The 26,659-nt window shown below is 47.6% G+C and overlaps 1 protein-coding gene across 1 annotated transcript; it reads right to left on the minus strand.

The window, feature by feature from the left end:
• On the minus strand, positions 1 to 26,659 carry Ogfod3 (2-oxoglutarate and iron dependent oxygenase domain containing 3). The gene is made up of 9 exons (XM_057774367.1): positions 26,447 to 26,659; positions 24,995 to 25,212; positions 21,656 to 21,731; positions 20,707 to 20,749; positions 18,370 to 18,434; positions 16,874 to 16,930; positions 11,576 to 11,729; positions 5,861 to 5,984; positions 1 to 355 (listed from the first exon to the last, which is right to left on the minus strand). The coding sequence occupies exons 1-9, from the start codon at positions 26,518 to 26,520 to the stop codon at positions 219 to 221; spliced, it is 948 nt and encodes a 315-aa protein (XP_057630350.1). The 5' UTR covers positions 26,521 to 26,659; the 3' UTR covers positions 1 to 218.

Here is a 26,659-nt window from a genome sequence, read left to right on the forward strand (position 1 = left end):
TTCCTTGATTTACTCACAGATGAGAAGATTAACACATCAACAAATCAAAACTCAGGCTAACTCATAAGGCACTCTGTGCAGCAGCAATGGGCTGAAATGGGAGGGTGAGCACGCACTCAACCTGGCCGAGGAGTGCCTTCGTTGATGGGAATGTGTCCCAGCACCAGGGTGGCACAGACAGGCTTCTAGATACGGTCCTCGGGACCCAACCCGGCTCGTCAGGTGAGCACTGGATCCTCGATGCCGTGGTCAGGGTTGCAGGTGAAAGCAATGGTGATGGCATAGCGGGTGCCCCAGAGGACCTTCTCCACCCGGTGCAGGTTCTCAGAGCCTGAGGTAAAGAAGGAGACTCGGCCTGGAGGGAGAGAAAAGAGGGGTGACCACTAGACCACACTTGCAGGATGAACACAACAGCACCGGACAAGGTGGTGACGCCCCGACCCTCAACTGCTCTTACAAAAGCTGAAGGACACAGAGAACTAAAACAGCAGCCATATCAGCTCAGAATTTAACATCCAGGGAAAATAAAGTTTAAAAAATAATGAGAGACACAAGGTACAGTGTCTGTTCTGCATCCATAAGAGAACCTGGGCTCATCCTCAGCACCACTGAGGGGGATAAAGAAAATTAGAACACTCTCAGGAACATTACTGCAGCCTCCTCGACACAGGTTGAAGGGAGATGCTCCCAGCTAGAAACCAGGATCCAGAAAAGGGTGGAAAATATTGAAAGGGATGAGCAGGTAGGGCAGGGTGGAAGGAAACGCAACTGCTAATTCCCAAGAGAGGGAATAAATCATTTAAGGGGGGAGGGATAACTTAATAAGACACTGTGGTGTTTGTTTATCATATAGTTGAGTAAAATATAAGGAAATGAAAACACAGAAGTTACGGGAGCACTTGTAAGTGGAAGTGGGTCAGCAAAGCATCTTTGTATTTTTCTTTAATTACTCCACAGATTCAATGTAACTCAGAACAAAATTTCGCAGAAATTAGCAAGTAGACTCTAAAATTCATTTAGAAATGAAGCCAAAAAAATTTGGCAGCAAAAACAACTTTTAAAATGAAGACTAAGGGCTAATGCCACCTGTTTTCCAGATTAGAAAGCTACAGTGGTTGAGACTCTGTGTAGGTCACAGAGGGTCGTTTTGCACAGTGGACAGAACACAGCACCCACAGCCAGCAGTGTATGGACGTGGTCTTTGGATGTGTGACAAAAGCTTCAAGGGTCACTTGATGGGTAAGATAGTCTCTTCAACAAATGATGTTGAAACTGCTGGAAACCTATATATAACAAGTGAACACTGGCCCCTACCTCACACCATACACCAATATTATTTCAGCATGAATCAGAGCTTTAATATAAAAGTCATGAAGTCTCTATAAGTAAACACAGAAAAAAATCCTATAATCTTAGGGTGGCAAATATTTCTTAGGCATTAAACTATGAAAACTAGAAAAAAAATCAGTAAGTTGGACTGCTTGAGAACTTTGGCTTTGATTTCCTTCAAGAGATGAGGAAACAAAGCCAGGTGTGCAGCACACGACTGTAATCCCAGCCACTGGTAATAATGGCAGAGGGTCAAGAGTTCAAGACCAGCCTCATGAGACCGTCTCAAAAAACAAAACAAAACAAAAAACAGACGGGGTGGGAAGAAAAGAGAGACAGCGAGACAGAGAAAGGTGTGAGCCAGGGAGACAGTGCATGGGGAGTGCATGGCTGCAGGCACATGGTCACAGCATCGCCCTTCCACAGGCATGACTCCTGTCCCCTAACTGAAGCCTCTCCCGTGACCAGGTGACTTGGGGACAGCCAGTGGATATAAAGAGGCTCAGCTTGCAGGATCCAACCCCGCACAGCGAATGGATTATCTCCACAGCTGCAGACCGCAGCTCACCGCTTTGTGAGGGCACACTAGTCAGTGTCACCTGACCTTCCTCACTGCTGGCAGACTCTCAAGACACCCCAGATGGAGGTGGTAACGCTGATACAGGCTAGTGCAGACTTCAGGCTTCGTTTAATTTTAATGAACTCCACGTAACTCTGACAGCGCAACAGTCCATGCCTCTGAAATGACAGCTAGGTCTGAGGGGCCTTGGGGTCACAAAGGGTAGGACCCTTACAGTGGAATCAAAAAGTCAGCCCCAGAGCAGAGACAAGGACAGACTGACAAAGACAACCAGCATGATGATGAACAGGGATACCCCAGTTCTCAGAATGGGATCCATGACACCCACTATCCCTGGAAGACTGCCTGATGACCACCTACTTCCTTAAAGCAGGACTGAACATGGCGACTGGAAAACCAAATCATAAAGTGTCCCAAATGTCTCTTCATGTCCTCATAGTCCCAGAGCTTTGCTGGCTTTCAGTTCATAGAGTGCTTGGGACCCGTAAACGGTGGCCTGGGGTTGCAGCACAGGGTGGGGACAAATTGACACTTGACTGACCACACCTTACCTACTTCAGAGAAAGGACTGATGGCAGTCTTTGCTGACCTGGGCGGGGGGGCCCCACCACAGTCTAGGTAGCTGCATGATTTACAGTAGGGCCCGGGGCAGGCTAGAGAGTTCCATGGGTTGGGGGCATCAGCCATGCTCTCCTTACTAACATGCAATAGAACCCTGGTCACTAAGGCTCAGGGAGTCCCTGGTCAGAAGGCCCCTGTGCGTGTGTCTCATGGACGGCCAGAGCTGGGATTTGAGGTGATTGGCAGGAACCTTGCCTGGCTCCCCAGGACTCTTCTCTTGAAGAGTTACAATTCATAATGAGTCTCATAATGAGCTTCAGGTGTGTGTGAATGGTTTTAATAGTTCTGAGTGCCAGGCTGGGCAGAGGCCAAAGCAGACACAAGGAAAGGAACAAGGTACCCAGGCATGGCCACTGTCATGACTCTAAGAAGCTCATTATGAAATTAGATATTTGTTCTTTCTATAGTTTATGTTCTAAAAGGCAGTGCTGGGTGTACCTCTCACAGGAGTGACGCTGGCAGTGTGCCTAATGCCATACTTACCCTAGTCGGTGAAGCCAGAGGTTGGCACAGTCCATCAGCCTTTACCCCCATCTAGGGAACAGGCTGGGTCCTGATCACCAGACAGCCCTAGACAGGGCCCCGGGGTCTCAAAACAGGTCCCTCCCTGTTCCTCTTCAGGAGACCTAAGTGGTAAAGTGATGTCTTGTGGTGGTTTGAATGAGTATGGCCCCCATGGGTTCATAGATTTGAATGCCTGGTCACCAGGAAGTGGCACTATTTGAAAGGATTAGGAGATGTGGCCTTTTGGGAGTGGGTGTGGCCTTTTGGGAGTAGGTGTGGCCTTTGGGGAGTAGGTGTGGCCTTGCTGGAGGAAGTGTGTCACTGGGGGTGGGCTCTAAGGTTTCAAGAGCCCAAGCCAGGCCCAGTGCTCTCTCTTCCTGCTGCCTGAGGATCCAGATGTAGAACTCTCAGCTACTTCTCCAGTATCATGTCTGCCTGTATGCCACCATGTTCCCTGCAGTGATGACAATGGACTACTTGCTGAAACTGTAAGAGAGCCCCAATTAAATGATTTCCTTTATAAGAGTTGATGTGGTCATGGTGTCTTTTCATAGCAACATACAGTGACTAGGACTTGTCCTCACAGCTGTCAATCTCCATAAGGCTCTCATGCCCGTCTCTTCAGCTCCAATCTGCAGGGTGACCATGGCAAATGCCATACCCATCCTGTTCAGTCTCCGTGGTGCAGACTCCTGTACCATCTAAAAAGCAGCACTGTCTCCTGAACCCACCCTTCACTCAATCTGGGGCCTGGCCTGGTGTAGCCATTCTGTCCTCAGGTCATCAATAGAGGCTCACACCACACTGCGTGAGTCCCTGAGCCCCAGCTGCCTCTAGGATGTAGACGTGGCCTGTCCCATGCTCAGTACCAACCAAAAGAGAAAACAGTGACCTTTAATTTCCCATTCTGCTTTTTGGTTTAAAAGCCAGTTTCAAAGGCTGGAGAGATGGCACATCCATTAAAAGCATAAATTATTCTTTTTTTTTTTTTTTTTTAGATTTATTTATTATGTACACAGTGTTCAGACTCCATGTATGACTGCAGGCCAGAAGAGGGCACCAGATCTCATTACAGATGGTTGTGAGCCACCATGTGGTTGCTGGGAATTGAACTCAGGACCTTCTGAAGAGCAGCCAGTGCTCTTAACCTCTGAGCCATCTCTCCAGCCCCCAGCATAAATTATTCTTGCAGAGAACAGAGAATCCAAGTTCAGTACCCAACACCAAGGTCAGGTGGCTTACAACTGCCTGTTACTCTATTCAGAGAATCTGATGCCCTCTTCTGGCCTCTACAGGCACTACATTCATGTGCACAAACCCACACTCATACATAGACACATAAACACAACTTTTTTTTGGTTTTGAGAGACAGGGTTTCTCTGTAGCTTTAGAGCCTCTCCTGGAACTAGCTCTTGTAGAACAAGCTGGCCTCGAACTCACAGAAATCTGCCTGCCTCCTGAGTGCTGGGATTAAAGGCTTGCACTACCACCGCCCAGCCCTGAATTCCATTTCTACATCCTACTCAGACCTAGGCTCAGTTCCTACCTCCCCACTAGGACCTGGGCTCAGGCTCTCCAGGGCCACTGTCTGCTACCTGGGGAGAACCATGTAGCATGGTGCTGGGGACTCTGGGTCTTCAGGCCACCAGGGAGATGAGCTCTGAGGCAGAACCCACAATGGTATGTAGCACACCATGTCTAACACTGCATTGGAACTATCATTTAATCTTCCTTGTTTTCCTGTCTTTATTTTGAAGAGCTAGGGATTACAGGGCCTCATGCATAAGCACTCACCACTGTGATGCTCCTCAGCCAGCATTGCCTAATCTTAAATTGTTAGGTTCCTTCAAAAGAGGTATTAAGCAGTCAGGCATACTGGCACACACCTTTAATCCCAGCACTCAGGAGGCAGAGGCAGGCAGATCTCTGTGAGTTCAAAGCCAACTTGGTCTACAAAGTGAGTTCCAGGACAGCCAGGACTGTTACATAGAGAAACCCTGTCTCAAAAAATAATAAGAAAAAAAGGGTATTGAGCATGCAACAGAGTCTGAGGAGATCCTGCACACCAGCGTGATACCCTAGCAGCCCAGCCCTGCCAGTCACCCACAGTGACACTGGACAGCTGAGTAATAAAGGTGGCCTCTGGATGTTATGACTGGCAGGTAGACTTGGACAAACCTAGAAGCAAACCCAAAAGATGTAGAGTAGGTATTCTACAAACATAGTATTGCCTGGAATGAAGCCCACCTCACCCACAATATGCGTGTGTGTGTATGTGTGTGTGTGCATGTGTGTATATATGTGTGTGTGCGTGTGTATGTGTGTGTATGCGTGTATGTATATGTGTGTATGTGTGTGCGTGTGTATGTGTGTATATGTGTGTGCATGTGTGTGTATGTGTGTGTGCGTGTGTATGTGCATGTGTACTGTGCATGTGTATATGTGTGTATGTGTGTATGTGTGTGTGTGTATGTGTATATGTGTGTACATGTGTAAGTGTGTGTATGTGTATGTGTATATGTGTGTGCGCGTGTGTATGTGTAAGTGTGTGTGTATATTGTGTGTATGTGTGCGTGTATGCGTGTGTATATATGTGTGTGTATGTGTGTGTGTATATATATATGTGTGTATATGTGTGTGTATGTGTGTACGCATGTGTGTATGTGTATATGCATGTGTATGTGTATGCGTGTGTGTATATATACGTGTGTGTATGTGTATGCGTATGTGTATATGTGTGTGCTTATGAACATCTACAAATGTCATAAAGCTGAGCTACAGACCTGTATCCCATACCCTAGGACAACCCACCAGCCTGTGTCCTACCAGCTCTGGGCTCCACTGTCTTGTTGGACCCTTCCTCCATGAACACAAAGCGCCCTCCGCCGAAGTCCTCTGAGTAATCCGATAGGTAGAGCAGTGAGGTGTAGTCAAAAGAGCCGTAGGTCACCTGCGGGTGAAGCAGAATAGGTCAGACTTCCCGATTCTTATGGGGAAATGAGGCTCTTCTTTAAAAATTGAGAGGAGTGGGGGGAGGGGGCAATGTGTGGGAGGAGGGGGAGGGAAATGGGAAACGGGGAGGAGGCGGAAATTTTAATTAAAAAAGAATAAAATAAATAAAATAAAATAATTTAAAAAAATTTAAAAATTGTATTATTATTTATGTGTATGTGCCTGTGTCTGTGTATACCATGTGTGTTAAGGTGTCCAAGGAAGCCAAAAGAGAGTATCGGATTCCCCTGGAGATCGAGTTATGAGCCGTTGTGAGTCACGCAATATGGATCCCCTCTGCAGGATCAGCAAGCGCTCTTCACCTTTGAGCCGTCTCTCCAGCCCCAGAAATGAGGCTCTGGGCCCAGTTATGTTCCAGCAAAGCTGCATGAAGGGATGGGGAGCACAAAACAGAAGTTGGTGCAAACTGACTCCTACCCTGAGCATAGCAATGTGAGGTGTACTGTCTAGAAAAAAAATCATGCCGGGCGGTGGTGGTGCACGCCTTTAATCCCAGCACTCGGGAGGCAGAGGCAGGCGGATCTCTGTGAGTTCGAGGCCAGCCTGGTCTACAAGAGCTAGTTCCAGGACAGGAACCAAAAGCTATGGAGAAACCCTGTCTCAAAAAATCAAAAAAAAAAAAAAAAATCATGTCAATTGTGATCAACTGTGAAGCTGTCCCAAACTTTATGTAAATTAAGATAAAATATATACAGTATGAAGCCGACTTTCAACCATTTTCTCCAGCACTATCAACAGCACTGAGCATGCTCACCCTGCTGTGTGGCCATCCCTACCTTCCCTCCTGGCCTCTCTATCTTCCCATACTGGTCTTCTGTCACACTGGCCCTAATTCCCAACCTGGTCCCTGGCACCCACCGTTCTACCTTCTCTTTGAAATTGTGGCATGTCGGGGAACCTTCCGAGAGACTCAGACAATAGTTACTGTGTGAGTAGCATGCTCCACTGGGTGCAGGAGCAAGTTTGCCCGTGCTCATCTATGATCCAGACATTCCTGGAACACGCAGAGTACATAACATCACCCTGGGGACTTGGTGAGTGATGTGAGTCTTGAGGAGGAGATGGTAATGCTGACAGCAGGACCATGGGCAGAGAGGAGCCTGTCCCATCATTCATTAGTGCTAGGCTCCAACTCAAGTATGGTGAGCTGATGAATTTCCTGAGGCCTTGTAGCTTTCTCCACAGAAGAAGGTGACACCAACCCCAGAATACGGAGGCTTGTACCCAGGACCCTCACAGGACCGGTGCTGACGGCAGGAAGAACTTCCCTTCTGTCCCATACAGTTCTACCACGCCACTGGACAGAGACCCGTCTGGAGCCAGTCGTATGTGTATATATATATATATATATATATTTTGTTTGTTTGTTTGTTTTTTTCGAGACAGGGTTTCTCTGTGGTTTTGGAGCCTGTCCTGGAACTAGCTCTTGTAGACCAGGCTGGTCTCGAACTCACAGAGATCCGCCTGCCTCTGCCTCCCAAGTGCTGGGATTAAAGGCGAGCACCACCACCGCCCGGCTGCATTGGTTTTTTTTGGGGGGGGGGGGTTGTTTTTTCGAGACAGGGTTTCTCTGTGGTTTTGGAGCCTGTCCTGGAACTAGCTCTTGTAGACCAGGCTGGTCTCGAACTCACAGAGATCCGCCTGCCTCTGCCTCCCGAGTGCTGGGATTAAAGGCATGCGCCACCATCGCCCGGCTTGCATTTGTTTTTTATGTAAAACTATTTTTATGTAAAAGTATCAGGTGGTGGTAGCACACTCCTTTAATCTCAGCCCTCAGGAAGCAAAAGTAGGTAAATCTCTGAGTTCAAGGTCAGAGAACTGGTCTACAAAGCAAGTTCCAGACTACACTGAGAAACCCTGTCTTGAAAAACAAACAGCAACATAAAACAACAACAACAACAAAAGAAGATAATTGGCTATGGCTGTTGTGTTGGTTTGCCCAATATTCTTGTCTTCTTATATTCTTTACACTTTTGAACCTTGTAGGATACATGGATATTCAAACAGCCAAACTTAAAATGAAGCACACCGACTAGAAGTCATGTGACCGTGGTGCATAGCAGAACGCTGTGGCAGTCACTCAAATTTCCAACTCGTTCTGTTTCACCGAAGCGTTTTTTCCCCAGTACAGTGTCTCGCTATGTGGCTCTGACTGTCCTGGAACCCACTGTGTACCAGGCTGGCCAAAACAAACATCTAATTAGAAACACAAGCCTCAGATGCTGCTCTGGTTCCCAGACAGACAGAACTTAGTCATGGGCCACGGGGATCTTGGAAGACTTTAAGACAGTGCAGTAACCACAATCCACCAGGCAGAGACAGAAACTTCACAGCCCAACAGAAACTGAGGGGAGCCAGGCATGCTGGTGCTAGCCTGCGATTTCGTTCCAGAGGTGGAGGAAGCACCACTGAGAAGTTTAAGGCTAGCCTGGACTACACAAAGACACAATCTCAAAACAAGTAGAATTCTTCTATCTGAAAGCCACAGTACATTGGATCTCATCTGATGGGAGCAGGAGGTTTGTGTAGGCCTAGGACAGAGGAATACGCAAGTGGAGCCTTGGGGAGCCTTTAGGTATTAAAGTTCTGGGATTCTCTCACCAAGTCCCATGAAAAGAAGAGAAAGGTTAGTGCAGAAAACCCTACCTAAAGAAATAATGGCCACAAACTCTCCAGATGCAGTAACTAAGCTCACACTCTACCACGAGCAGTAACCAAACACCAGGAAAACCATTTTAAAGCTTTGGAAAGCATTGAAAACTGCACATAGAGGGTCGGAGAGGTGCTCAGTGGGTAAGTAAGTATGCCTGCTGCTCTCGCTGAGGACCTGAGTCTGGCTTCTAGCGGCACTCACACTGGGCAACCTACAGCTTCGAGTAACAATCCTCCCAGGGGATCTGAAGTCATAACCATCTGTAACTCCCATTCCAGGGAATCTAATGCCCTTTTCTGACCTTCATGGGCATCAGGCATGTATGTGATACACATACACACATGGAAGCAAAACACTCATACACATAAAAAACAATAACAACAACAAAACCCAGCCGGGCGGTGGTGGCGCACGCCTTTAATCCCAGCACTTGGGAGGCAGAGGCAGGCGGATCTCTGTGAGTTCGAGACCAGCCTGGTCTACAAGAGCTAGTTCCAGGACAGGCTCCAAAACCACAGAGAAACCCTGTCTCGAAAAAAACAAACAAACAAACAAAATATATATATATATACACATATATATGTATATATATATATATATATATATATATATATATATATATACAACAAAACCCCACCAAAAAAAACAAAAAACCAAAAAATGCCCATAGAGAAACATCATTGAGAGACTGGGATATAGCTCGTTGGGACAGAGCTTTCCTAGAATGCTTTAGGTCCTGGACTCCATCCAAGCACCAAAAAATAAAATAAGAAAAAGTTAGCCAAGTGTGGCAATGCAGGTCTTTAATTCCAGCACTTCGGAGACAGAGGCAGGAAGATCTCTGTAAGTTCAATACCAGCATGGTCTACAGAGTGAGTTCCAAGCTAACTAATGGGGCTCTGGAGAAAGAGACAGAGAGAGAGACAGAGAGAGAGACAGAGAGAGAGAGCGAGAGAGACAGAGAGAGAGACAGAGAGAGACAGAGACAGAGAGAGAAAGAGAGAGAGAGAGACAGAGAGAGAAGCTGAGCGGTGGTGGCGCATGTCTTTAATCCCAGCACTCAAGAGGCAGAGACAGGCTGATCTCTGTGAGTTTGAAGCCAGTCTGGTCTACAAAGTTTCAGGATAGTTAGAACTGTTACACAAAGAAACCCTGTCTCCAAACAAAACAAAATAAAAAGAGGAAAAAAAGACTGTGTACAGGTTTTCTTAGGCTGGTTATGATTGGTTCAGGAACTGGATGAGAAAACAAGACACTGTAGATGGGAAAGTTGCAACTGTATCAGAGAGGGTCACAGGTAGAGAAGGTCCTGTTGGACAGAGAAGGTCACAGGTAGAGAAGGTCCTGTTGGACAGAGAGGGTCATAGGTAGAGAAGGTCCTGTTGGACAGAGAGGGTCACAGGTAGAGAAGGTCCTGTTGGACAGAGAGGGTCATAGGTAGAGAAGGTCCTGTTGGACAGAGAGGGTCACAGGTAGAGAAGGTCGTGTTGGGCAGATACATAAACAGGTAGAGAAGGTCATGTTGGACAGAGAGGGTCACAGATAGAGATGGTTGTGTTGACAGAGACATAAACAGGAGCACATTAGCCACGGTTATGCCCAGGCTGGAAGAACACACCAGGAGAGGTATTACTCTAGCAGCTAAGCTCTAAAAGGACAGACTTCACTGCAGGATCAGAAGTCTCCTCACTTTGTCAGCTCTATGCTGGTGTCTGCTGATCTATATTCACTCAATATGGGCCCCTCAGTCCATATTTCATGAAATAGTAAGTATGTCCAAGCTCCTGAAAGAGGCACACCAGTGGCCCCCTCGTGTAGATGTGATTTGGGGAGAAAGCATGGGGTCTTGGAAAGCTCTGGGCTCTGACCATTGCTGCTGGGCCTACACAAGGCACTGAGACAGAGCTCCAGAGTTTCCTCAGAGACCTAAGCCAGGTATGACGGCCATTTCTGAGTAGCTACTTGGAGGAGCCTCAGAATACACTGCAGACGGCAGATGCTACAAGGAGTGTGCAGTGTCCTGTATTGCAGGCAAATGTCTGCCGCATTCAAAGCTGTTTCCAAGTGATGTCAGAGAGAACACTCACAAATCAACATCTAGTTAATAAAGTTATGGGCCACAAAGATGTGATGTGTGATGTGAACAGAATTTCAATCACATTAGAACACTTTCCAGCCTGCTCAATGATTCAATTAGCAAATCTGGGGTAAGAGAGAAGAATAATGAGACTCCAAGGGCCAGCTGCAAGCACTAAGTCACCACCACCCTCCCACACCATCCTCAATTCCCCACTGCCTGCGTCCTGAGTTTAAGGACAGAATCAAGTGATTGATCAGCCCTGTTGGTACCGTGAGAACAGGAGCCTAGGGAAGAGCACAAGGCCAATACCTCCTGAGCAAGTCCAAAGCCTGTTTTCTGTGCTGCTTCTGTGCCCATCAGTCACCATAACAATGGTCATCTCCTATCAGGGATGGGAATGTCCAGGAGTGAGCAGCAGGCCCTCAAAGATGGGCAGGCCAGTGAGGGACAAAGGGAGAAAAAAAGGAAAAAAAAAACTATGATGAAAGGAAGATGTCCTGTGGGGATATAGAGACCTGGGCCAGAGCAGTAACAAAAGGGACCCTCTGCTCACACGATCCAATCAGAAAGGTTGTACACGAATTTGCCGACAAGGACAGAACAAGGACACCGCAAGGCCCATGCTGCTTCCCAGCAGCCACACACCAGCTGCCCCAACCCTCGACACCCACCTAACTTAGACTGCACCCTAGAAGCCCAGAAGGAGAGGTCTGAAATAGTGCACATCGATGTTGCAGAGCAGTGTCTAGAATTCTAGCCACAGATGAGAGAAGGAATCCGCTTCCCAAATGCTTACCTTGTCCACGTGGGCATGCCAATACTCATCGTGAGCTGTCTGGGCCTCTGTGCTATTTATCCGGGAGAAGAATGTGGGCTTTGTCAGATACAACGAGGATGCGCGGATGCCAAAAGCTTTGGCAATGGTGAGCTGGACCTTCTGCCGCACGTCCCTGCATGGGACATGACGGATCAGTCTGATACTTCCGGAAGTCTTAATCATTTTAAATGTTTTATAGAGTGAAACCGATTGGGATATTCTTTTCACTTTTCCTCCCAATTGCAAATCTTTGCTTAACTCCTGAACCAAACAGAATATAGCAGACCTTTGGATAAAATCAATATTTAGTGTTTTCCACTTTTAATTCTCTTGTATATTATCTACAGGTAGCAATGTCTGGAGGGGGCATTCGTGTGGCTGGCAAAGATCTTCATGTTTGCTATGGCAGTAGTCACCGTGATTGTCACCCAGAAACACAGTTTCGTGTCCCACTGTGCTGGCTGACTAGGAGTTCACAGTTGTCCAGGTTCTATGTATGGCATAGAAAGTGCTCTCCCTGCTCTCTGTGGTAAGAAGGTCTGTGTCCACGATGGTCAAGAAGAACATATTACTCAACTTTGTTTTCCTGTCACATTAGGTATTTTTGTAGTTGTTGTTTTGAAGGGGTTGGTTTTGTGGTGGTTGTTTCTGTTTTGTTTTTGGATTTTTGAGAAAGAGTTTCACTGTGCAGCCCTGGCCATCCTGGAACTCACTCTGTAGACCAGGCTGGCCTCAAACCCAGAGATCTGCCTGCTGCTGCCCCCTGAGTGCTGGGGTAAAGGCGTGCCCCCACCACCACTCAGCATTATTATTTTGTGTGTCTTATAAATTGTGGAACTAACAATGTCAACAAATCACAGACACTTCCCATTTAAGTCAGTGTGTGCACACTAGGAATAAACAAAGAACAAAATAAACCAGTGAGGGCTAAGAGCACAACTGGCCAGCTGGACACAGTCATGGGCTATGGCCCAAGTCTTGAGAGTATCACAGAGTGGAGCTATGGGCAGGGCACAATCCTTGAAAGTTGCTGCAAAGTTCCTAATGGCTCCATTCCACCTGCAACAGTGGACTTAAAGAATGATACATGGCCGGGCGGTGGCGGCACAGGCCTTTAATCCCAGCACTCAGGAGGCAGAGGCAGGTGGATCTCCGTGAGTGTGAGTTCGAAGCCAACCTGGTCTACAAGAGCTAGTTCCAGGACAGGCTCCAAAGCTACAGAGAAACCCTGTCTCCAAAGACAAAAACAAACAAACAAAAGAAGGATACATGTATTGTGAATTAAGTGACAACTTGCTGTTGCCACTGCCAGGTGTGCAGTTAGTCCAGGCCCTCACCTGCTCTCTGGACCAGAACCTAAGCTTTGTTCAGTAACTGTTTCCCTGGGGTAATGAAGGTGAATACAAGCTATGCTTCCAGGCAACATGGCTGGTGATGAGATGATATTGATCATGAGAGATGGGTGAACAGAGGGCTATGAAGGGCAGCAGGAGCTTGGTGCTCTGGCGGCATGTGCAGTGTCTTGGCTGGTTCAACACAACCGAGTAGGTGGTAAAATTCAACACACACATGCTCATAAATGGTTACGGGTAAAACCTGGAATTCTGAACAAGATCAGAGTGCGGTACCAGTGCCCTTTTTGGTGAGTGATGTCATGCTGCAGTTAGGAAACATTAGTAACAGGACTAACTAAATAGATCGTGTATATAATCTCCCTGAACTATTTCCTATGCTGTAAGACATTCTTTAAAAAATAATTTTAGCCGGGCGGTGGTGGCGCATGCCTTTAATCCCAGCACTCGGGAGGCAGAGGCAGGCGGATCTCTGTGAGTTTGAGGCCAGCCTGGTCTACAAAGGGAGTTCCAGGACAGGCTCCAAAGCTACAGAGAAACCCTGTCTCAAAAAAACCAAAAAAATAAAAAATAAAAATAAAAATAAATAATAATAATTTTATTTATTTTTATTTCATGTGTACCAGTGTTTTTGCCTGCATGTATATCTGTGGGAGGGTGTCGAATCCTCTGGAACTAGAGTTACAGACAGTTGTGAGTTGTCATATGGATTCTGAGAATTGAACCTGGGTCCTGCTGTGAAACAATCTTTGTACACTGTAAATATGTATTATTCTTATTGGGTAATAAAGATCTGACTGGCCTATAGCTGTGAAGGAGAGATTGGGCAGGAGAGCCAGACTAGAAGAATTCTAGGAAGAAGCAGGGCAGAGTCAGAGGAGTCTCATCAGGAGACGCAGAGGGAGCAAGATATGCTGAAGCACAGGTAAAGCTACGTGGTAATACATAGATTAATAGAAATGAGTTGGTTTAAGTTGTAAGAGCAAGTGAGTAATAAGCCTGAACTACCAGCCAAGCATTTATAATTAATATTGAGTCTCCATGTCAGTTATTTGGGAACTGGCAGGCAGGAAAGAAAAGTCCATCTACAGGGACCTCTGGAAGAGCAACCAGTTCTCTTAATCACTAAGTCAACTCTCCAGTCCCCTGTAATACACACTTTAATAACCTTCAAAAGCTTTAATTTAAAAAAATTCCCTAGATAGGTGTAGGGCCCACAGGTCTACCCCTCCTCCCAGGGTTCATACTGAGGATAGCTTGCAGTTTCTGGAAAAACATCGTGTTTGTTCCTGTGCTCACTCTGCCCACCCTGCTGGTTAGCTACAGGGGAGTTGTTTGCTCTTTCTTGAGCTGGTAATTTCCAACCTGCCTAAGGGATTTCCACTGTGCAGCAGTAAGGTATATAAGGCTTTCTCTAAGCTTGAATAAATGGCATTCTGCATTCTGTCTTCACGAATGACCCATGTCTCTTGTGTTCTTTAATCTCCAGCCCCTTGCCCAACTCGTGAACTGTCCCATAGTGCAGGCGCTACAGGGGAAGTAGGAACCCCTGAGAGATCGCCCTTGGAAGGCTGGCCAGCAGGTGAGATATTGATGGTGAGGGTTAATTGAAGATGGGTGCTGGTAATTTTGTTCAAGTATTGACTGACCAATTGAAGTTCTTTTAACGAAGCAAGGCACTGCTATTAAAACTAAGACACCACAAGAGTTCCTTAAGACAGTTTTATAGTTTAGTCCCTGGTTTCCACAAGCTGGGGAGTTTAATATTCCTAACTGGGAGCAGGTAAAAAAGCTGACCTTCAAAAAGCTTTAAAAGAGTGAGGGCCAGAAGAATTTCCCACAGCAACATTTTCACTATGGTGCCTAGTCAGAGATGCTCTTCTCAGTGATGATGTAAAAGTAAAAAAGCAATTAGAGAATTTGGTCAAACCCTTGAGGAGATTCAGGATGAAGAATCTGTGAACTCTATTAAGAGCTTTGAGGAGGGGGAAGTTAAAAGTACTAAAACGGATACAGAAAGAGGAAGAAGAGACTTTAGAAAGGGAGACTGTACTATTTAAAAAGAGGTTGGAAGAAGAAGGAAGGAAGCAGACAGAGATGTCTCCATGAGACCCCCACAGCAGAATCCATTCCTTAACACTTCAAATCCTTCTGCTGCTACCTCCATTGCTGCTACCCCTACTGACTTAGAGGTGGAAATCCGAGAAATCCAAGATACACTAAATAATCTAAGTAGAGAGGGACAAATTTATCCTGTCATGGGGATTATTGATCCGCAAGGACAGCGGATCAGGCAGCATAACCCTCTGGCCTTTAAGGACATTAAGCAACTACAAGAAGCAGTTATGGCCTCTGGGACTCATGCCCCCTTCACTGTGGCTTTAATGGAATCCTTTGTGGAACTCAACCTTACACCCAGTGAATCAGATGGGCACTGGCAAAGAATCCTCCGTTTCTGATGCCGGTGGAACTGGATAGCCCTGTGTGGCCCTGTCTTATCTATCAGTTTCAGCACAGGTAAACCTGCTGTGCCTTTGGATACCACCCAAAACAATATCACGGGGATTTGGATTCTAACTGGAGTCCCGTGTTTCAGAAAATTAAAAACCTCAGGAGCCTGCCTAACGATTTCAGTTCCATTGCTGCAAGCGGCTGCCTTGCACTCAGCAATGCTCCTATTGCTGATTTTGGTCCTAATGCCACCAGTGCCTCCGTGATAGGTCTCAGGAAATCCTATTTAGCAAAAAATTGTACTTTCCGGGCAGGGGGTTGTGTCATGCCCTTTTCTTTTTTGTTGTTTGATCATCCTGCTAATATTTCTGGAAGTTTAAGCTGTTCTGAGGTTTGTCAACTGAGGAGTTGCTGGGGTGGTCTGAGTGCCGGGGATTGTTCCTCTACCTGTCAACACATCCCATGATGATCAGCTCATCCTGCATCGAGCAAGAAGAGATTCTGGCGTTACAGCAGCCTTAGTGGCGGCCATTGCTGTGGCTGTCACAGCGGCTACGGCTATTGGAGTCACCATTAGTCAGTTGCTACTGCTAGCACGGTGGACACCTTATCGGGGCAGGTTGCAAATGCCTTGGTCACTCAAAATGATATTAATAGCCATATTCACAAAGGAACACTCTGGGAAGCTCACATGCTATCCTGTTCCCCTTCATTTCATCACAAACTTAATGGACACAGGGAAAATGCTTAATGCTGCTATTCACAGACCCTAGAGTGCACAATTTCTTAATATTATGCACACATTGGCTCATGAGATTATTCTAGTTAATAATAGGTTCCCCCCACCAGCGCTGAGACCTTACTTAAGGGGCTCCAACTTTCGGGCAGACTCATTAAAGATTGAGCAGGCACAGCCTCCTGGGCGTGCTCATGTGTGCTGGGAGCCTTCATCATCTTCATGTTTTTACGGCATGAGAGCCAGAGGCAAGCTCAGGTCAATTTAGCCACTCGGCAAATCCTCTTGCTATTGCCCCGGAGGATCCTTCAGTGTAAATTTGGCTGAACATGATGGAGGGTGACTAGTGAGCCAATGACGGGAAAGGTCTTTGGGGGGCTGCCCCAACCTAAGACAGGAAATGTGTTTTGACCTGGATGCTTTCCCAAGATGGGTAAGGGGTGTTGCCTAACGTCCAATGCCACCCATGACAGGCCTAGTCATGTAATTTATAAAAAAGGGGACCTGTAGGGCCGACAGGTCTACCCCTTCTCCCAGGGTTCACACTTGTAGTTTCTAGAAAAACATCTTGTTTGTTCCTGTGCTTGCTCTGCCCACCCTGGTGGTTAGCTGGCTGTTTTGTTTTTCTAGCCTTCAGGTTGAACTCCAATTTCTGCCTCTGGGTTTTTATTAATCGTGTTACAGCCCACTTTGCATCTCTGGGCCCACTCATCCCTTCTCATACTTCATCTTCCTTACCTATATAACTGGAAGTCCTCCTCAGAGAAGATATTTTGTACTTTATCCCCAAAGTATCTGTGAAATAATAAATAACATTAGCACATATAGCATGTTACTAATACTTTCCTTGCCTTAAAAACAAACAAACAAACAAACAAACAAACAAAAACCCAGGGTCTCACTCTGTAGCTCAGGCTGATCTTCAACTTGGGGTAACCCTCCTGCTTCAGATGTCGGGAATAAACTACCACACCCAGTTTTCTTGTTTCCTTCAATCAGACTTTCATAGCTAATCAGCAAGTCTCCAAAAGCAGGGCTGTCACAGCATGGGAGTTATTCTCTTTCTACAGTAACCACTGTGTTATGGAGAAGGATGGAGAGGAAGGATGGAGAGGAAGGAAGGATGGAGAGGAAGGATGGAGAGGAAGGAAGGATGGAGAGGAAGGATGGAGAGGAAAGACGGAGAGGAAGGACGGAGAGGAAAGACAGAGAGGAAGGACAGAGAGGAAGGACGGAGAGGAAGGCTGGAGAGGAAGGGTGGATAGAGAGGAAGGGTGGAGGGGAAGGATGGAGAGGAAGGGTGGATGGAGAGGAAGGATGGAGAGGAAGGATGGAGAGGAAGGATGGAGAGGAAGGATGGAGAGGAAGGATGGAGAGGAAGGATGGAGAGGAAGGATGGAGAGGAAAGATGGAGAGGGAGAGGAAGGATGGAGAGGAAGGATAGAGAGGAAGGATGGAGAGGAAAGATGGAGCTGTCACAGCACGAGAGTTACTCCCTTCCTACAGTAACTACCATGTTATGGAGAAGGATGGAGAGGAAGGATGGAGAGGAAGGATGGAGAGGAAGGAAGGATGGAGAGGAAGGATGAATGGAGAGGAAGGATGGAGAGGAAAGATGGAGCTGTCACAGCACGAGAGTTACTCCCTTTCTACAGTAACTACCATGTTATGGAGAAGGATGGAGAGGAAGGATGGAGAGGAAGGATGGATGGAGAGGAAGGATGGAGAAGAAGGATGGATGGAGAGGAAGGATGGATGGAGAGGAAGGATGGATGGAGAGCAAGGATGGAGAGGAAGGATGGAGAGCAAGGGTGGAGAGGAAGGATGGAGAGGAAGGATGGAGAGGAAAGATGGAGCTGTCACAGCACGAGAGTTACTCCCTTTCTACAGTAACCACCGTGTTATGGAGAAGGATGGAGAGGAAGGATGGAGAGCAAGGATGGAGAGGAAGGATGGGGCTATCACAGCATGGGAGTTATTCTCTTTCTACAGTAACCACGGTGTTACGGAGAAGGAAGGGGACAGAAAGTGAGAAGGATGGAGAGGAAGAAAGGAAAATCGAGGGAGGAAGGGAACTTGGCAGAAAGGAAGAAAGGAAGGGGATGGTCACAATGAGGCCAAGAAGTCTCCTAGGCCTCTCCGTAGCCCTTGAAGAACTCACGGCTTCCTGAGACCCATGCAGCCACCAGGCGCCCACCTGCTCCCTACTTCTGGCACTTCCTCCAGCCTCTCACCTGTACAGGTTCACAAAATGTTTCCCAACAGACAGGGCCCCAGAGTGCAAGTCCAGGATAGATGCCTGAAAAAGACGTGTGTGTGCGCGTGTGTAAAACAAGTGATGGTCACTTTAACAGCCAAAGTTGAGCCCAGTTACCACAATCCACCATATAAACACCCTACCTCTGACTTCTTAAAAACCTTGCCTTGTGCACTGTCTACCTGGACAAAGGTGTCTCTCTCTGCTGTCCAAAAGGGAAACCACATTTTTCCCTAACACTTTCAGAAACAGTCCCCGGACACACTTCCTAGACACATCTGGGAATGCTCATGGTGAGTCCCAGCCCACCCTATCGACTACTGCTTTCCTTCCCTCCACTAGGTCTGTCAAGGTAAAAATTACCACCTGACTGTCCACGTTGAAGTGGGCAGTGTGACTGGTTTCTGCATACGTGTGCACTTCTGCACGGACACCAACTACGCCCATCTGTGAATCCTCTCTGCTCTCTGCCAGCCCATCCCGGACACCTGAGGCTCCACTTTCTGTAGGAGTCTAGCCGTGTCCTGTTGAGAAGGAGGAATGGCAAACAGACCCTGTGATAGGCTTCTTTCCTTTAGCGTAACTCATGCTATTTATCCCAGCTCAGCACTGAGGCTGTTGCTCCGCAAGGATGTGTCAAACCTGCTGGTCTATCCCTGTGATGCCTTGGATTTTTCTGTGCACACTGGCCACATGCATTTGGGCATGTTCTGGGGGCTCCCAGTAAAACACTTTATATGGAACTACACATCGCTAACTTTTAAGGACCTGCTAAAATGTTTTCTGACCCTCACCGCCCACCTCTGAGTCTTCTCCTACATCCCAGGAGGAAAGCATGGACTATTTTACCCCATGCATGCAGTAGTAACAGACTCCAGGCCCCTTCCCTTACTCTCACAATTATTTAGCTAAGGTGTGGACACCGTGTGGGCTTACTCAGTATTTACTGAACTTAACAGTATCAGGGAATGCTGAAGGCGTAGGAGAAAGGCCACTCTGACAGTCTTTTAGCAAATACCTCCCTGAACCAAACTGAACAACATAAAAAGGATTCTACTTTCAGAACTGTAAAGAAAGAGCCATGGGTGAAGTCGGGAAATCACAGAAATACTTTGAAATTGGAGCAAAGTCTGACAGCCAACCTTCCCAAAGGCATCGCCTCTGCAGACTTGATTTGGGCCGACTACAGACTGCAGCACAAAGCAGTTAGTTGTCAAGATACACAGGGAGAGGAACTCATCCTCAGGTATTTCCTCACACCAAGTAGAGACCAAGTGAGAATCCACACCACTACCAAGGTCCCAGTGGCCACCATCCAGCTGACCATTTACAGATGTGTGGCTAGCCCAGTTCATTCCTATGGCTGTACCAACATTTACAGGCGTGAGGCTAGCCCAGTTCATTCCTATGGCTGTACCAACATTTACAGACGTGAGGCTAGCCCAGTTCATTCCTATGGCTGTACCAACATTTACAGGCGTGAGGCTAGCCCAGTTCATTCCTATGGCTGCACCAACACAAAGTGAGGACTTCCAGCTGCACAAGTTCATTCTCCCACCTCCGAGGCCAGAAGTCTAGAATCAAGATGGGTCGGAGGCACTCCTCGGTTTGTGGCTTAAGCTCTAGGGCATGGTCCTTCCTTGTCCTCCAGCATCTGTGGGCCCCTAGCCTTCTTTGGTTTGTGGCCACATCAGCTCTCTTCCACGCACCCACATGTAGGCTTCCTTCTTTCTTTGGCTGTCTCTTATACAGACACCTTGTCCTTGGATTGGGGCCCCTGAGAGGGACCTTCCCTCAATTACAGCTACAAAACCCCCATTTCCAAATTATATCCCAGGTTCCCCGTGGACACACCAACCTGTTCACTGTGTGATCTACTGCTGTGAAAAGGATGGCAGGCCTCCGCTGGCCTGCTGCAGGAGGACCCGTCTAAGCATCGTAAGGGGCTTGGCCTTTCCCAGCAGCCACCTGGCCACCAGGCTTCTGACCTCCCCTTTTCCCACCCCTCCCCCATCCTCCCTGTCCCTACCCAGAGTGTCTAAAGTGCCAGTGCTGAAGCCAGGCAGCCTATGACAGCCTGAAGAGATGGCCATGTGTGACTTAACACACACTCTTCCCAGAGGGATATATTTTGTGCCCACCAGGCAGAAGGAACCTCAGCCACTATCTGAGAAACACCATGGACAGATCAGCCCATGTCTGAGGTGGGGAACAGAGGGGACCCTGTGCAGCCAATACTTTTCCTTCCCTTCCAAGGAGAGAAAACTTAAAATGTATCCAAAAAAAAAAGGGAACAGGAATCATGGCAACTCACCCCTCCATCTGATCCACCTAGGGAGAGCCCCTTCTCTGCTATTCTGTGGAGGAGAAAACTTTAAATCAGAATTTAGTTGACAGCATTGTCCATAAAGTATCTAGGCAAAACATCAATCAGTATAATAGTGCCTTGTTTATAGGCTCTGCATGTTTAACATTTATGACAGAAACTCAAAACTGTAACTTTCTAAGCTGAGGATACATCATCCTCTTGCTACTGACACACGGCCTGCTTAAAAACCACTGGCCTAATTCCTCACCATAGAAGGTGCCGCTAAGTTTGTCTGTGACCTGACAGCTCCTAGGTCAATGGAGATTTGGTAGTCACAGCTCAGACTGTAAAAGAACCACGCCAGCCCAGCATCTTTGACAAGGCCCCCCAGGAGCACTCGGCTCTCAGTAAAGCACTGTAATCCTCAAGTATGACAGAGAGACAGGGTGGGGAAAGGAAAGAGAGGACAGGCTCCTTGCTGGGCATCGTAGCAGGACCAGCATGAGGCTGGAGGAGAAAGGGACTCATGGTCCAAACGAAGGGTCGCATGTTGAATCTGACAGCTGGTCATAAAACCTAATCTTTCTTTTTAAGATCTTGTTTTTAAAATCCCCACAAGGAAAACTCCAGCACCAGCTGCTTCTGAGATAGTATTCATGAACCACAGAGGGACGAAATGCTATCCAGTGGTTGTCAGCTGAGGCTGGAGGAGGCCTTGTTTTCACAGAAGAGTAAGCTTCGTGGAGGGGAGGCTCCATCAGCAGAAACATTGCAAAGGCCACAGCATTTCCTCCAAGGAAGGAGGAAATAGGAAGCCTGCCCTTTGACCCCCAAAACCCTCGGGGATGATCCACAGAACCATGAGACTCTTGATTCAGTTGCTGCCCTGGCTCATTTCCCCACTTACTGCTATACCCATGTATGCCCTGGGCAAAGTGCAGAGATGTGTGAGTACCTGCGAATCTGCTCCGCCTCCTCCCTGGTGATTACCATGTCAGTGACACCTCTGCCACACTTCCTGGGGGTGCAGCCTGGAGGACGAGAATCAAGAAGAAATGCTGTGGGGCTGGAGAGATGGCTCAGAGGTTGGGAGCATTGCCTGCTCTTCCAAAGGTCCTGAGTTCAATTCCCAGCAACCACATGGTGGCTCACAACCATCTGTAATGGGGTCTGGTGCCCTCTTCTGGCCTTCAGGCATACACACAGAATATTGTATACGTAATAAATAAATAAATATTTAAAAAAAAAAAAGAAGAAGAAATGCTGACTACACGGCTGAGCTGGCAAGGTCCTCCACTGTGACTAGGGGGCAAGTTTGGCTAATACACCTAGTTAAAAGTACTTTCACCAGAACTGTGCCCTGTGCACAGTCTTAGAGCTCACATCTCCTTCCCGCCAGGTGTCCTGGGTTTCTCACAGACCCACACTGATAGGCTGATCCTAACACCAGTCGCTAACCCCAAACCCTGGGAAAACAAGGAAACCTCCAAGCATTGCATCGACATCTCTGTTTTGCTTTGTCTTGTTAGAAACGTGGTCTCACTGTGTAGTTTGTGCTGCCTCAAATTTAAGAACTTTCTGCCTCAGCCTCCTGAGTTCTGAGATTACAAGCCTATACTAGCACACTAACAGTTTGGCGACTTTCCTTATCTTGCTTGTTGGTTTGAGCACTCTTAAATACCCCCTGGAAAGTTCTGGCACAGCCTAAGCTGTCACTACGCTTCTCTAGGACCACAGCACCCACCTGCCACACTCATCTCTGTATCTCCTTCCACCTCGGGGTCATGCAGACACTGACAGGAAGGAAGTCAGAAACAGCTGAGATGGGGAGAGGGTGAGTGTGGTGTGGTTCTCGGCTGTGGGAGAGATGGCCAGGATGGACTGAGCTCTGTAAAGCTCTTACTGATGAGATGGGACTGTAAACTCTGGGGGTCTTCCTGCAAGATATGCTAACTCTGGATGGGAAGCTGCCATTTATTGTGTGTGCGTGCATGTGTGTGTGTTATAAATTAAGATGTTTGAATGAAAAAGTCCTAGGACAGAGCATCCAATACAACAGAAGCATGCTTATTTTACTAACTGCTGAAGGAGAAAGTCGCACCCTTTCTCCTTGGCCACCCAGTCCACAGAGCACTCCCTGGCCATCTCCCATGCGACTGTGTGCTGAGTTCTTGTGTATCACAACAGTGCCCCCTAGTGGAAGAACATAGATTCTTTTCTTCATTCAAGTCCAAAACATTACTTTAAGTAAAAAATAAACCATACTGTTGTGGAATATCAGTTTAAAATGTGCTACATTTGTTTATGCTGTGGAATATTTATTTAAGGATGCAAAGATGTGTTCCATTCTTTTATGCTGCATTTGCTTAACTCTGTAAAGCTGTGTTACTTTGCCTGCCTAAAACACCTGATTGTTCTAATAAAGAGCTGAATGGTCAAGAGCTAGGCAGGAGAAGGATAGGCGGGGCTGACAGGCAGAGAAAATAAGAGAAGAAAGGAAGAGGAGAGGACGCCGCCAGGGGTCAGTCATCCAGCACACAGCCAGCCACAGAGTAAGAAGGAAAGCAAGGTATATAGAATAGAGAAAGGTAAAAGCCCAGAGGCATAATGTAGGAGAGAAATATTTAAGTTAAGAAAAGCTAACTAGAAATAAGCCAAGTTAAGGCCAGGCATTCATAAGTAAGAATAAGTCTCCATATATTTATTTGGGAGATGGGTGGTGGGCCCCCAAAGAGCAAAGAGAAAAAAACCAAATAGACAACTATACCATTCTTATGGTTTGTTTAGAGCCAGGTCCTGCCGCAGAACAATCCTTCCATGCACTGTAAATTGCACTGTTATTTGTTCAATAAAGAAGCCGACTAGCCAATAGCTAAAAAGGATAACGTCAGGCAGGAAAACCATACCAAGGACACTGGGAAGAAAAAGGGCGGAGCCAGAGGAGTTGCCAGGAGATGCTCCAAAACAAGTTGGAGGATAGGTAAAGCCACAAGTCACATGGCCATAGGTAGAATAATAGAAATGGGTTAATTTAAGTTGTAAGAGTTAGCTAGTAACAAGCCTAAGCTATTGGCCAAGTATTTAAAATTAATATTGAGTCTTCATGTGGGTTATTTGGGAACTGGTGGGGGGGGGAGTCTGCCTAAAAGACCCAAAAGCTACAATGTATCTGGGGGGTACAAAACATTCAGGAAAGCAGCAGTCCAAGAAGGCCTGCACCCCTCGGGATCCATCAGGCCCAGATGTGTGTGTTCCCCAGGGTGCTGACTGTCCTCACCTGGCACTGCGGTCCTGACTCTGTGGCTCCTTCTCTATTGCCCCAGGGCTCCATTCTGTAACCAGCCAGCTGCTCCTTCCTGCCTCAACCAGGGCCATAGGTGGAGCCACAGACCTGTGACCTGGGATGACATTCTTCCCATCACACTTTCTGGGCATTCCTTACCATCACCTTGGTCTCTCATGTGTCATCCTCATCTTTCTGGAACTCTTTTTTACATTTATTTATTATTATTAGTTATTATTATTACATTTATTATTTAGAGGTCAGAGTTGGTTCTCCTTACTCTTGATTCTCTTCTACCATGTGGGTTCAGGATATTGAACTGAGGCCATCCGACTTGGTATTATGTACTTTTAACTGCCAAGCCATCTTGCTGACTGTTTCTCACCTTGGTAATCCTATTACTTCTCTGCACACTGCCTCTGGGCACAGAAGCTTGCTAAGATGCTGTCTACACCTGAGTGGCACCGGAGGGTGACCCTGAACCCTCTTTACTCTCCAACCCAGTGTGGGCTTGCCTACCTGGGAAGGGAAAATTCGTCTCTGCCCAAATATACCACTTTTCAACCGATTCCAGTTGTAGCAAAAAGCAATGTTGAATTTCATTTCTGTCCCTTTGACCTTGTGTATATCTGTGTGTGTGTGATTACAGGTGCCTGCAGAAGAAGGAGGGGTTGAATCTCCTGAAGGTGGAGCTACAGGTAGTTGTGAACTGCCTGTCAAAGGTGCTAGGAACTGAACTCAGGTCCTCTGGAAAAGCAACAAGTTTTCTTAAATATGAGCCATCTCTAACATACACTCTTTTTTCTTTTCTTTCTTCTTTTTTTTTCTTTTTCTTTTCTTGGTTTGGTTTTTTGAGGTTTCTCCTGGCTGTCCTGGACAAGGCTGGCTTTGAACTCACAGAGATCCGCCTGTCTCTGCCTCTCAAGTGCTGGGATTAAAGGTGTGCAGCACCACCGCCCAGCTTGTTTTTCCCGACCAGTCACTCTTTATTGAGAAACCTGTGGCACATACCTTCAAATCTTCGGTGACCATCATAGTCCTCCGAGCAGGGAACCTCAATGAACCTGCCCTCTAGCACCTCACCACGACGGGCCAAGACTTCAGCCACATCATCATTGGTCTCCAGACTACTCCAGAGCAGGAATGTGATCAGAGCAAGGCCGACTCCAAGGGCCACAGTTCTCAGCCATGTCCTCTGTGACTCCTGAGGCAGCCGCTCCTTCTTGGTGCTGAGAATAGAAAACACAACCACTGGATGCAGCTATCACAGTAAGCGTGCCGATCAAAACCACAAGATGTTCACACTGGATACCACCAGCCGTGGGCTGTGCCTACACTGACCTCTGATCAAAGTGGATGGACCCCTATCAATCTTGAGATATTGCAGGGACCCATGGGCTGATTATGAAGTAGGTAGTGGGAAACAGGAGTATCTACCTTGGTCTACAATCCACCCAGCTGATCAGGGTGCCCATCAGACCTCATCCATCACGCCCCTCACCTGAGGTTCCGCCCCTCAGAGGAGCTTCCCAGGCAGAATGCGGCCTTGTTTCCTCTGATCAGACAGGGCTGACCACGTGTTTCAATGGACAAAAAATGTGGGTTGACCATTGACACTTCCTGCCCAGCCCACAGAGTTCCCATCTGGAGGATTGCCACGATCTCTAATTACTCTCCTGCATCTCTGTTTGATTGCCCCACCCCAAGCACGTGTCTCTACAAGAATACATGTGCACTTGAACCAACTTACGCGAATCAAATCCACTTAAATCATAAATCTGGGGCCAGAAAGAGCACAGAAGAATGTCATATATGATATATAAGTTAAGATGTCCCTATGACCCAGTTCTGCGTGGTCTGTGTCTCTACAGATCTCTGCGTATAGCTGGGATATATGCGAAGTGCTGTTCAGGAAAGGTCTCACAGGCCATAGGTCTTGAAATACACGCGGAGTTGTCAAGAGCTAGGTCCCTGTCCTCAAAGGCTCCATCCTTTGGATTCAGGTATAGGTTTGTCAGAGGCCCACAAGGTCAGTTTCGGGCAGGTGAAGTGTGAAAGGCAGGGATGAGGTAACCGGCAAACATGTGGGGAGATGGAACACACAGCAGAAGGGAGTCATAAAGGCCCAGAAATACCCACTCGTGAGAGAAACCTGCTCACTCAAACCTACTCCAAGAATGAAGACCCCTGTGGGCAGGGTCTACAGAGCTCCTTGGTGGGCAGCCACGCGGACATCCCACCGTGGGAGGTTTGCAGCACAATACTCCAGACCACGCGTTCTAAGTCACGCCCGCCCGCCCGGTCACACTGCAAGAGGGCTGAACCCATCCCACATTGCCACGCCCACGCCCACTACTGCCACGCCCACCTCCCGCCAGGCTCCGCCCCCAGAATAGCCACGCCCACACGCCACCAGTCAGGCCCCGCACGCTATTGCGCGCGCCCTCCCGCGGTCCTCGCTACCTGTTCGCGCGCCGGCGCTCGGCTGCACTACTTCCCTCGGGAACTCTGGGTGGTCCCCTCCGCTGAGGCGCCATTGGGCCGGGCCGCCGCGGAGCCAGGAGGGACACGAGAGCCGCTAAACCCGGGACAACAGCCGCGACAGCGAGCGCGAGGCGGACACGGTGCGGGGACGCGGGAGCGACGCGCTCGGCCGTCGGCCAGCTCGCGGCCAGA

Source organism: Chionomys nivalis, chromosome 7, assembly GCF_950005125.1.
Source record: "Chionomys nivalis chromosome 7, mChiNiv1.1, whole genome shotgun sequence".
In the NCBI taxonomy this organism is placed as follows: Eukaryota; Metazoa; Chordata; class Mammalia; order Rodentia; family Cricetidae; genus Chionomys; species Chionomys nivalis.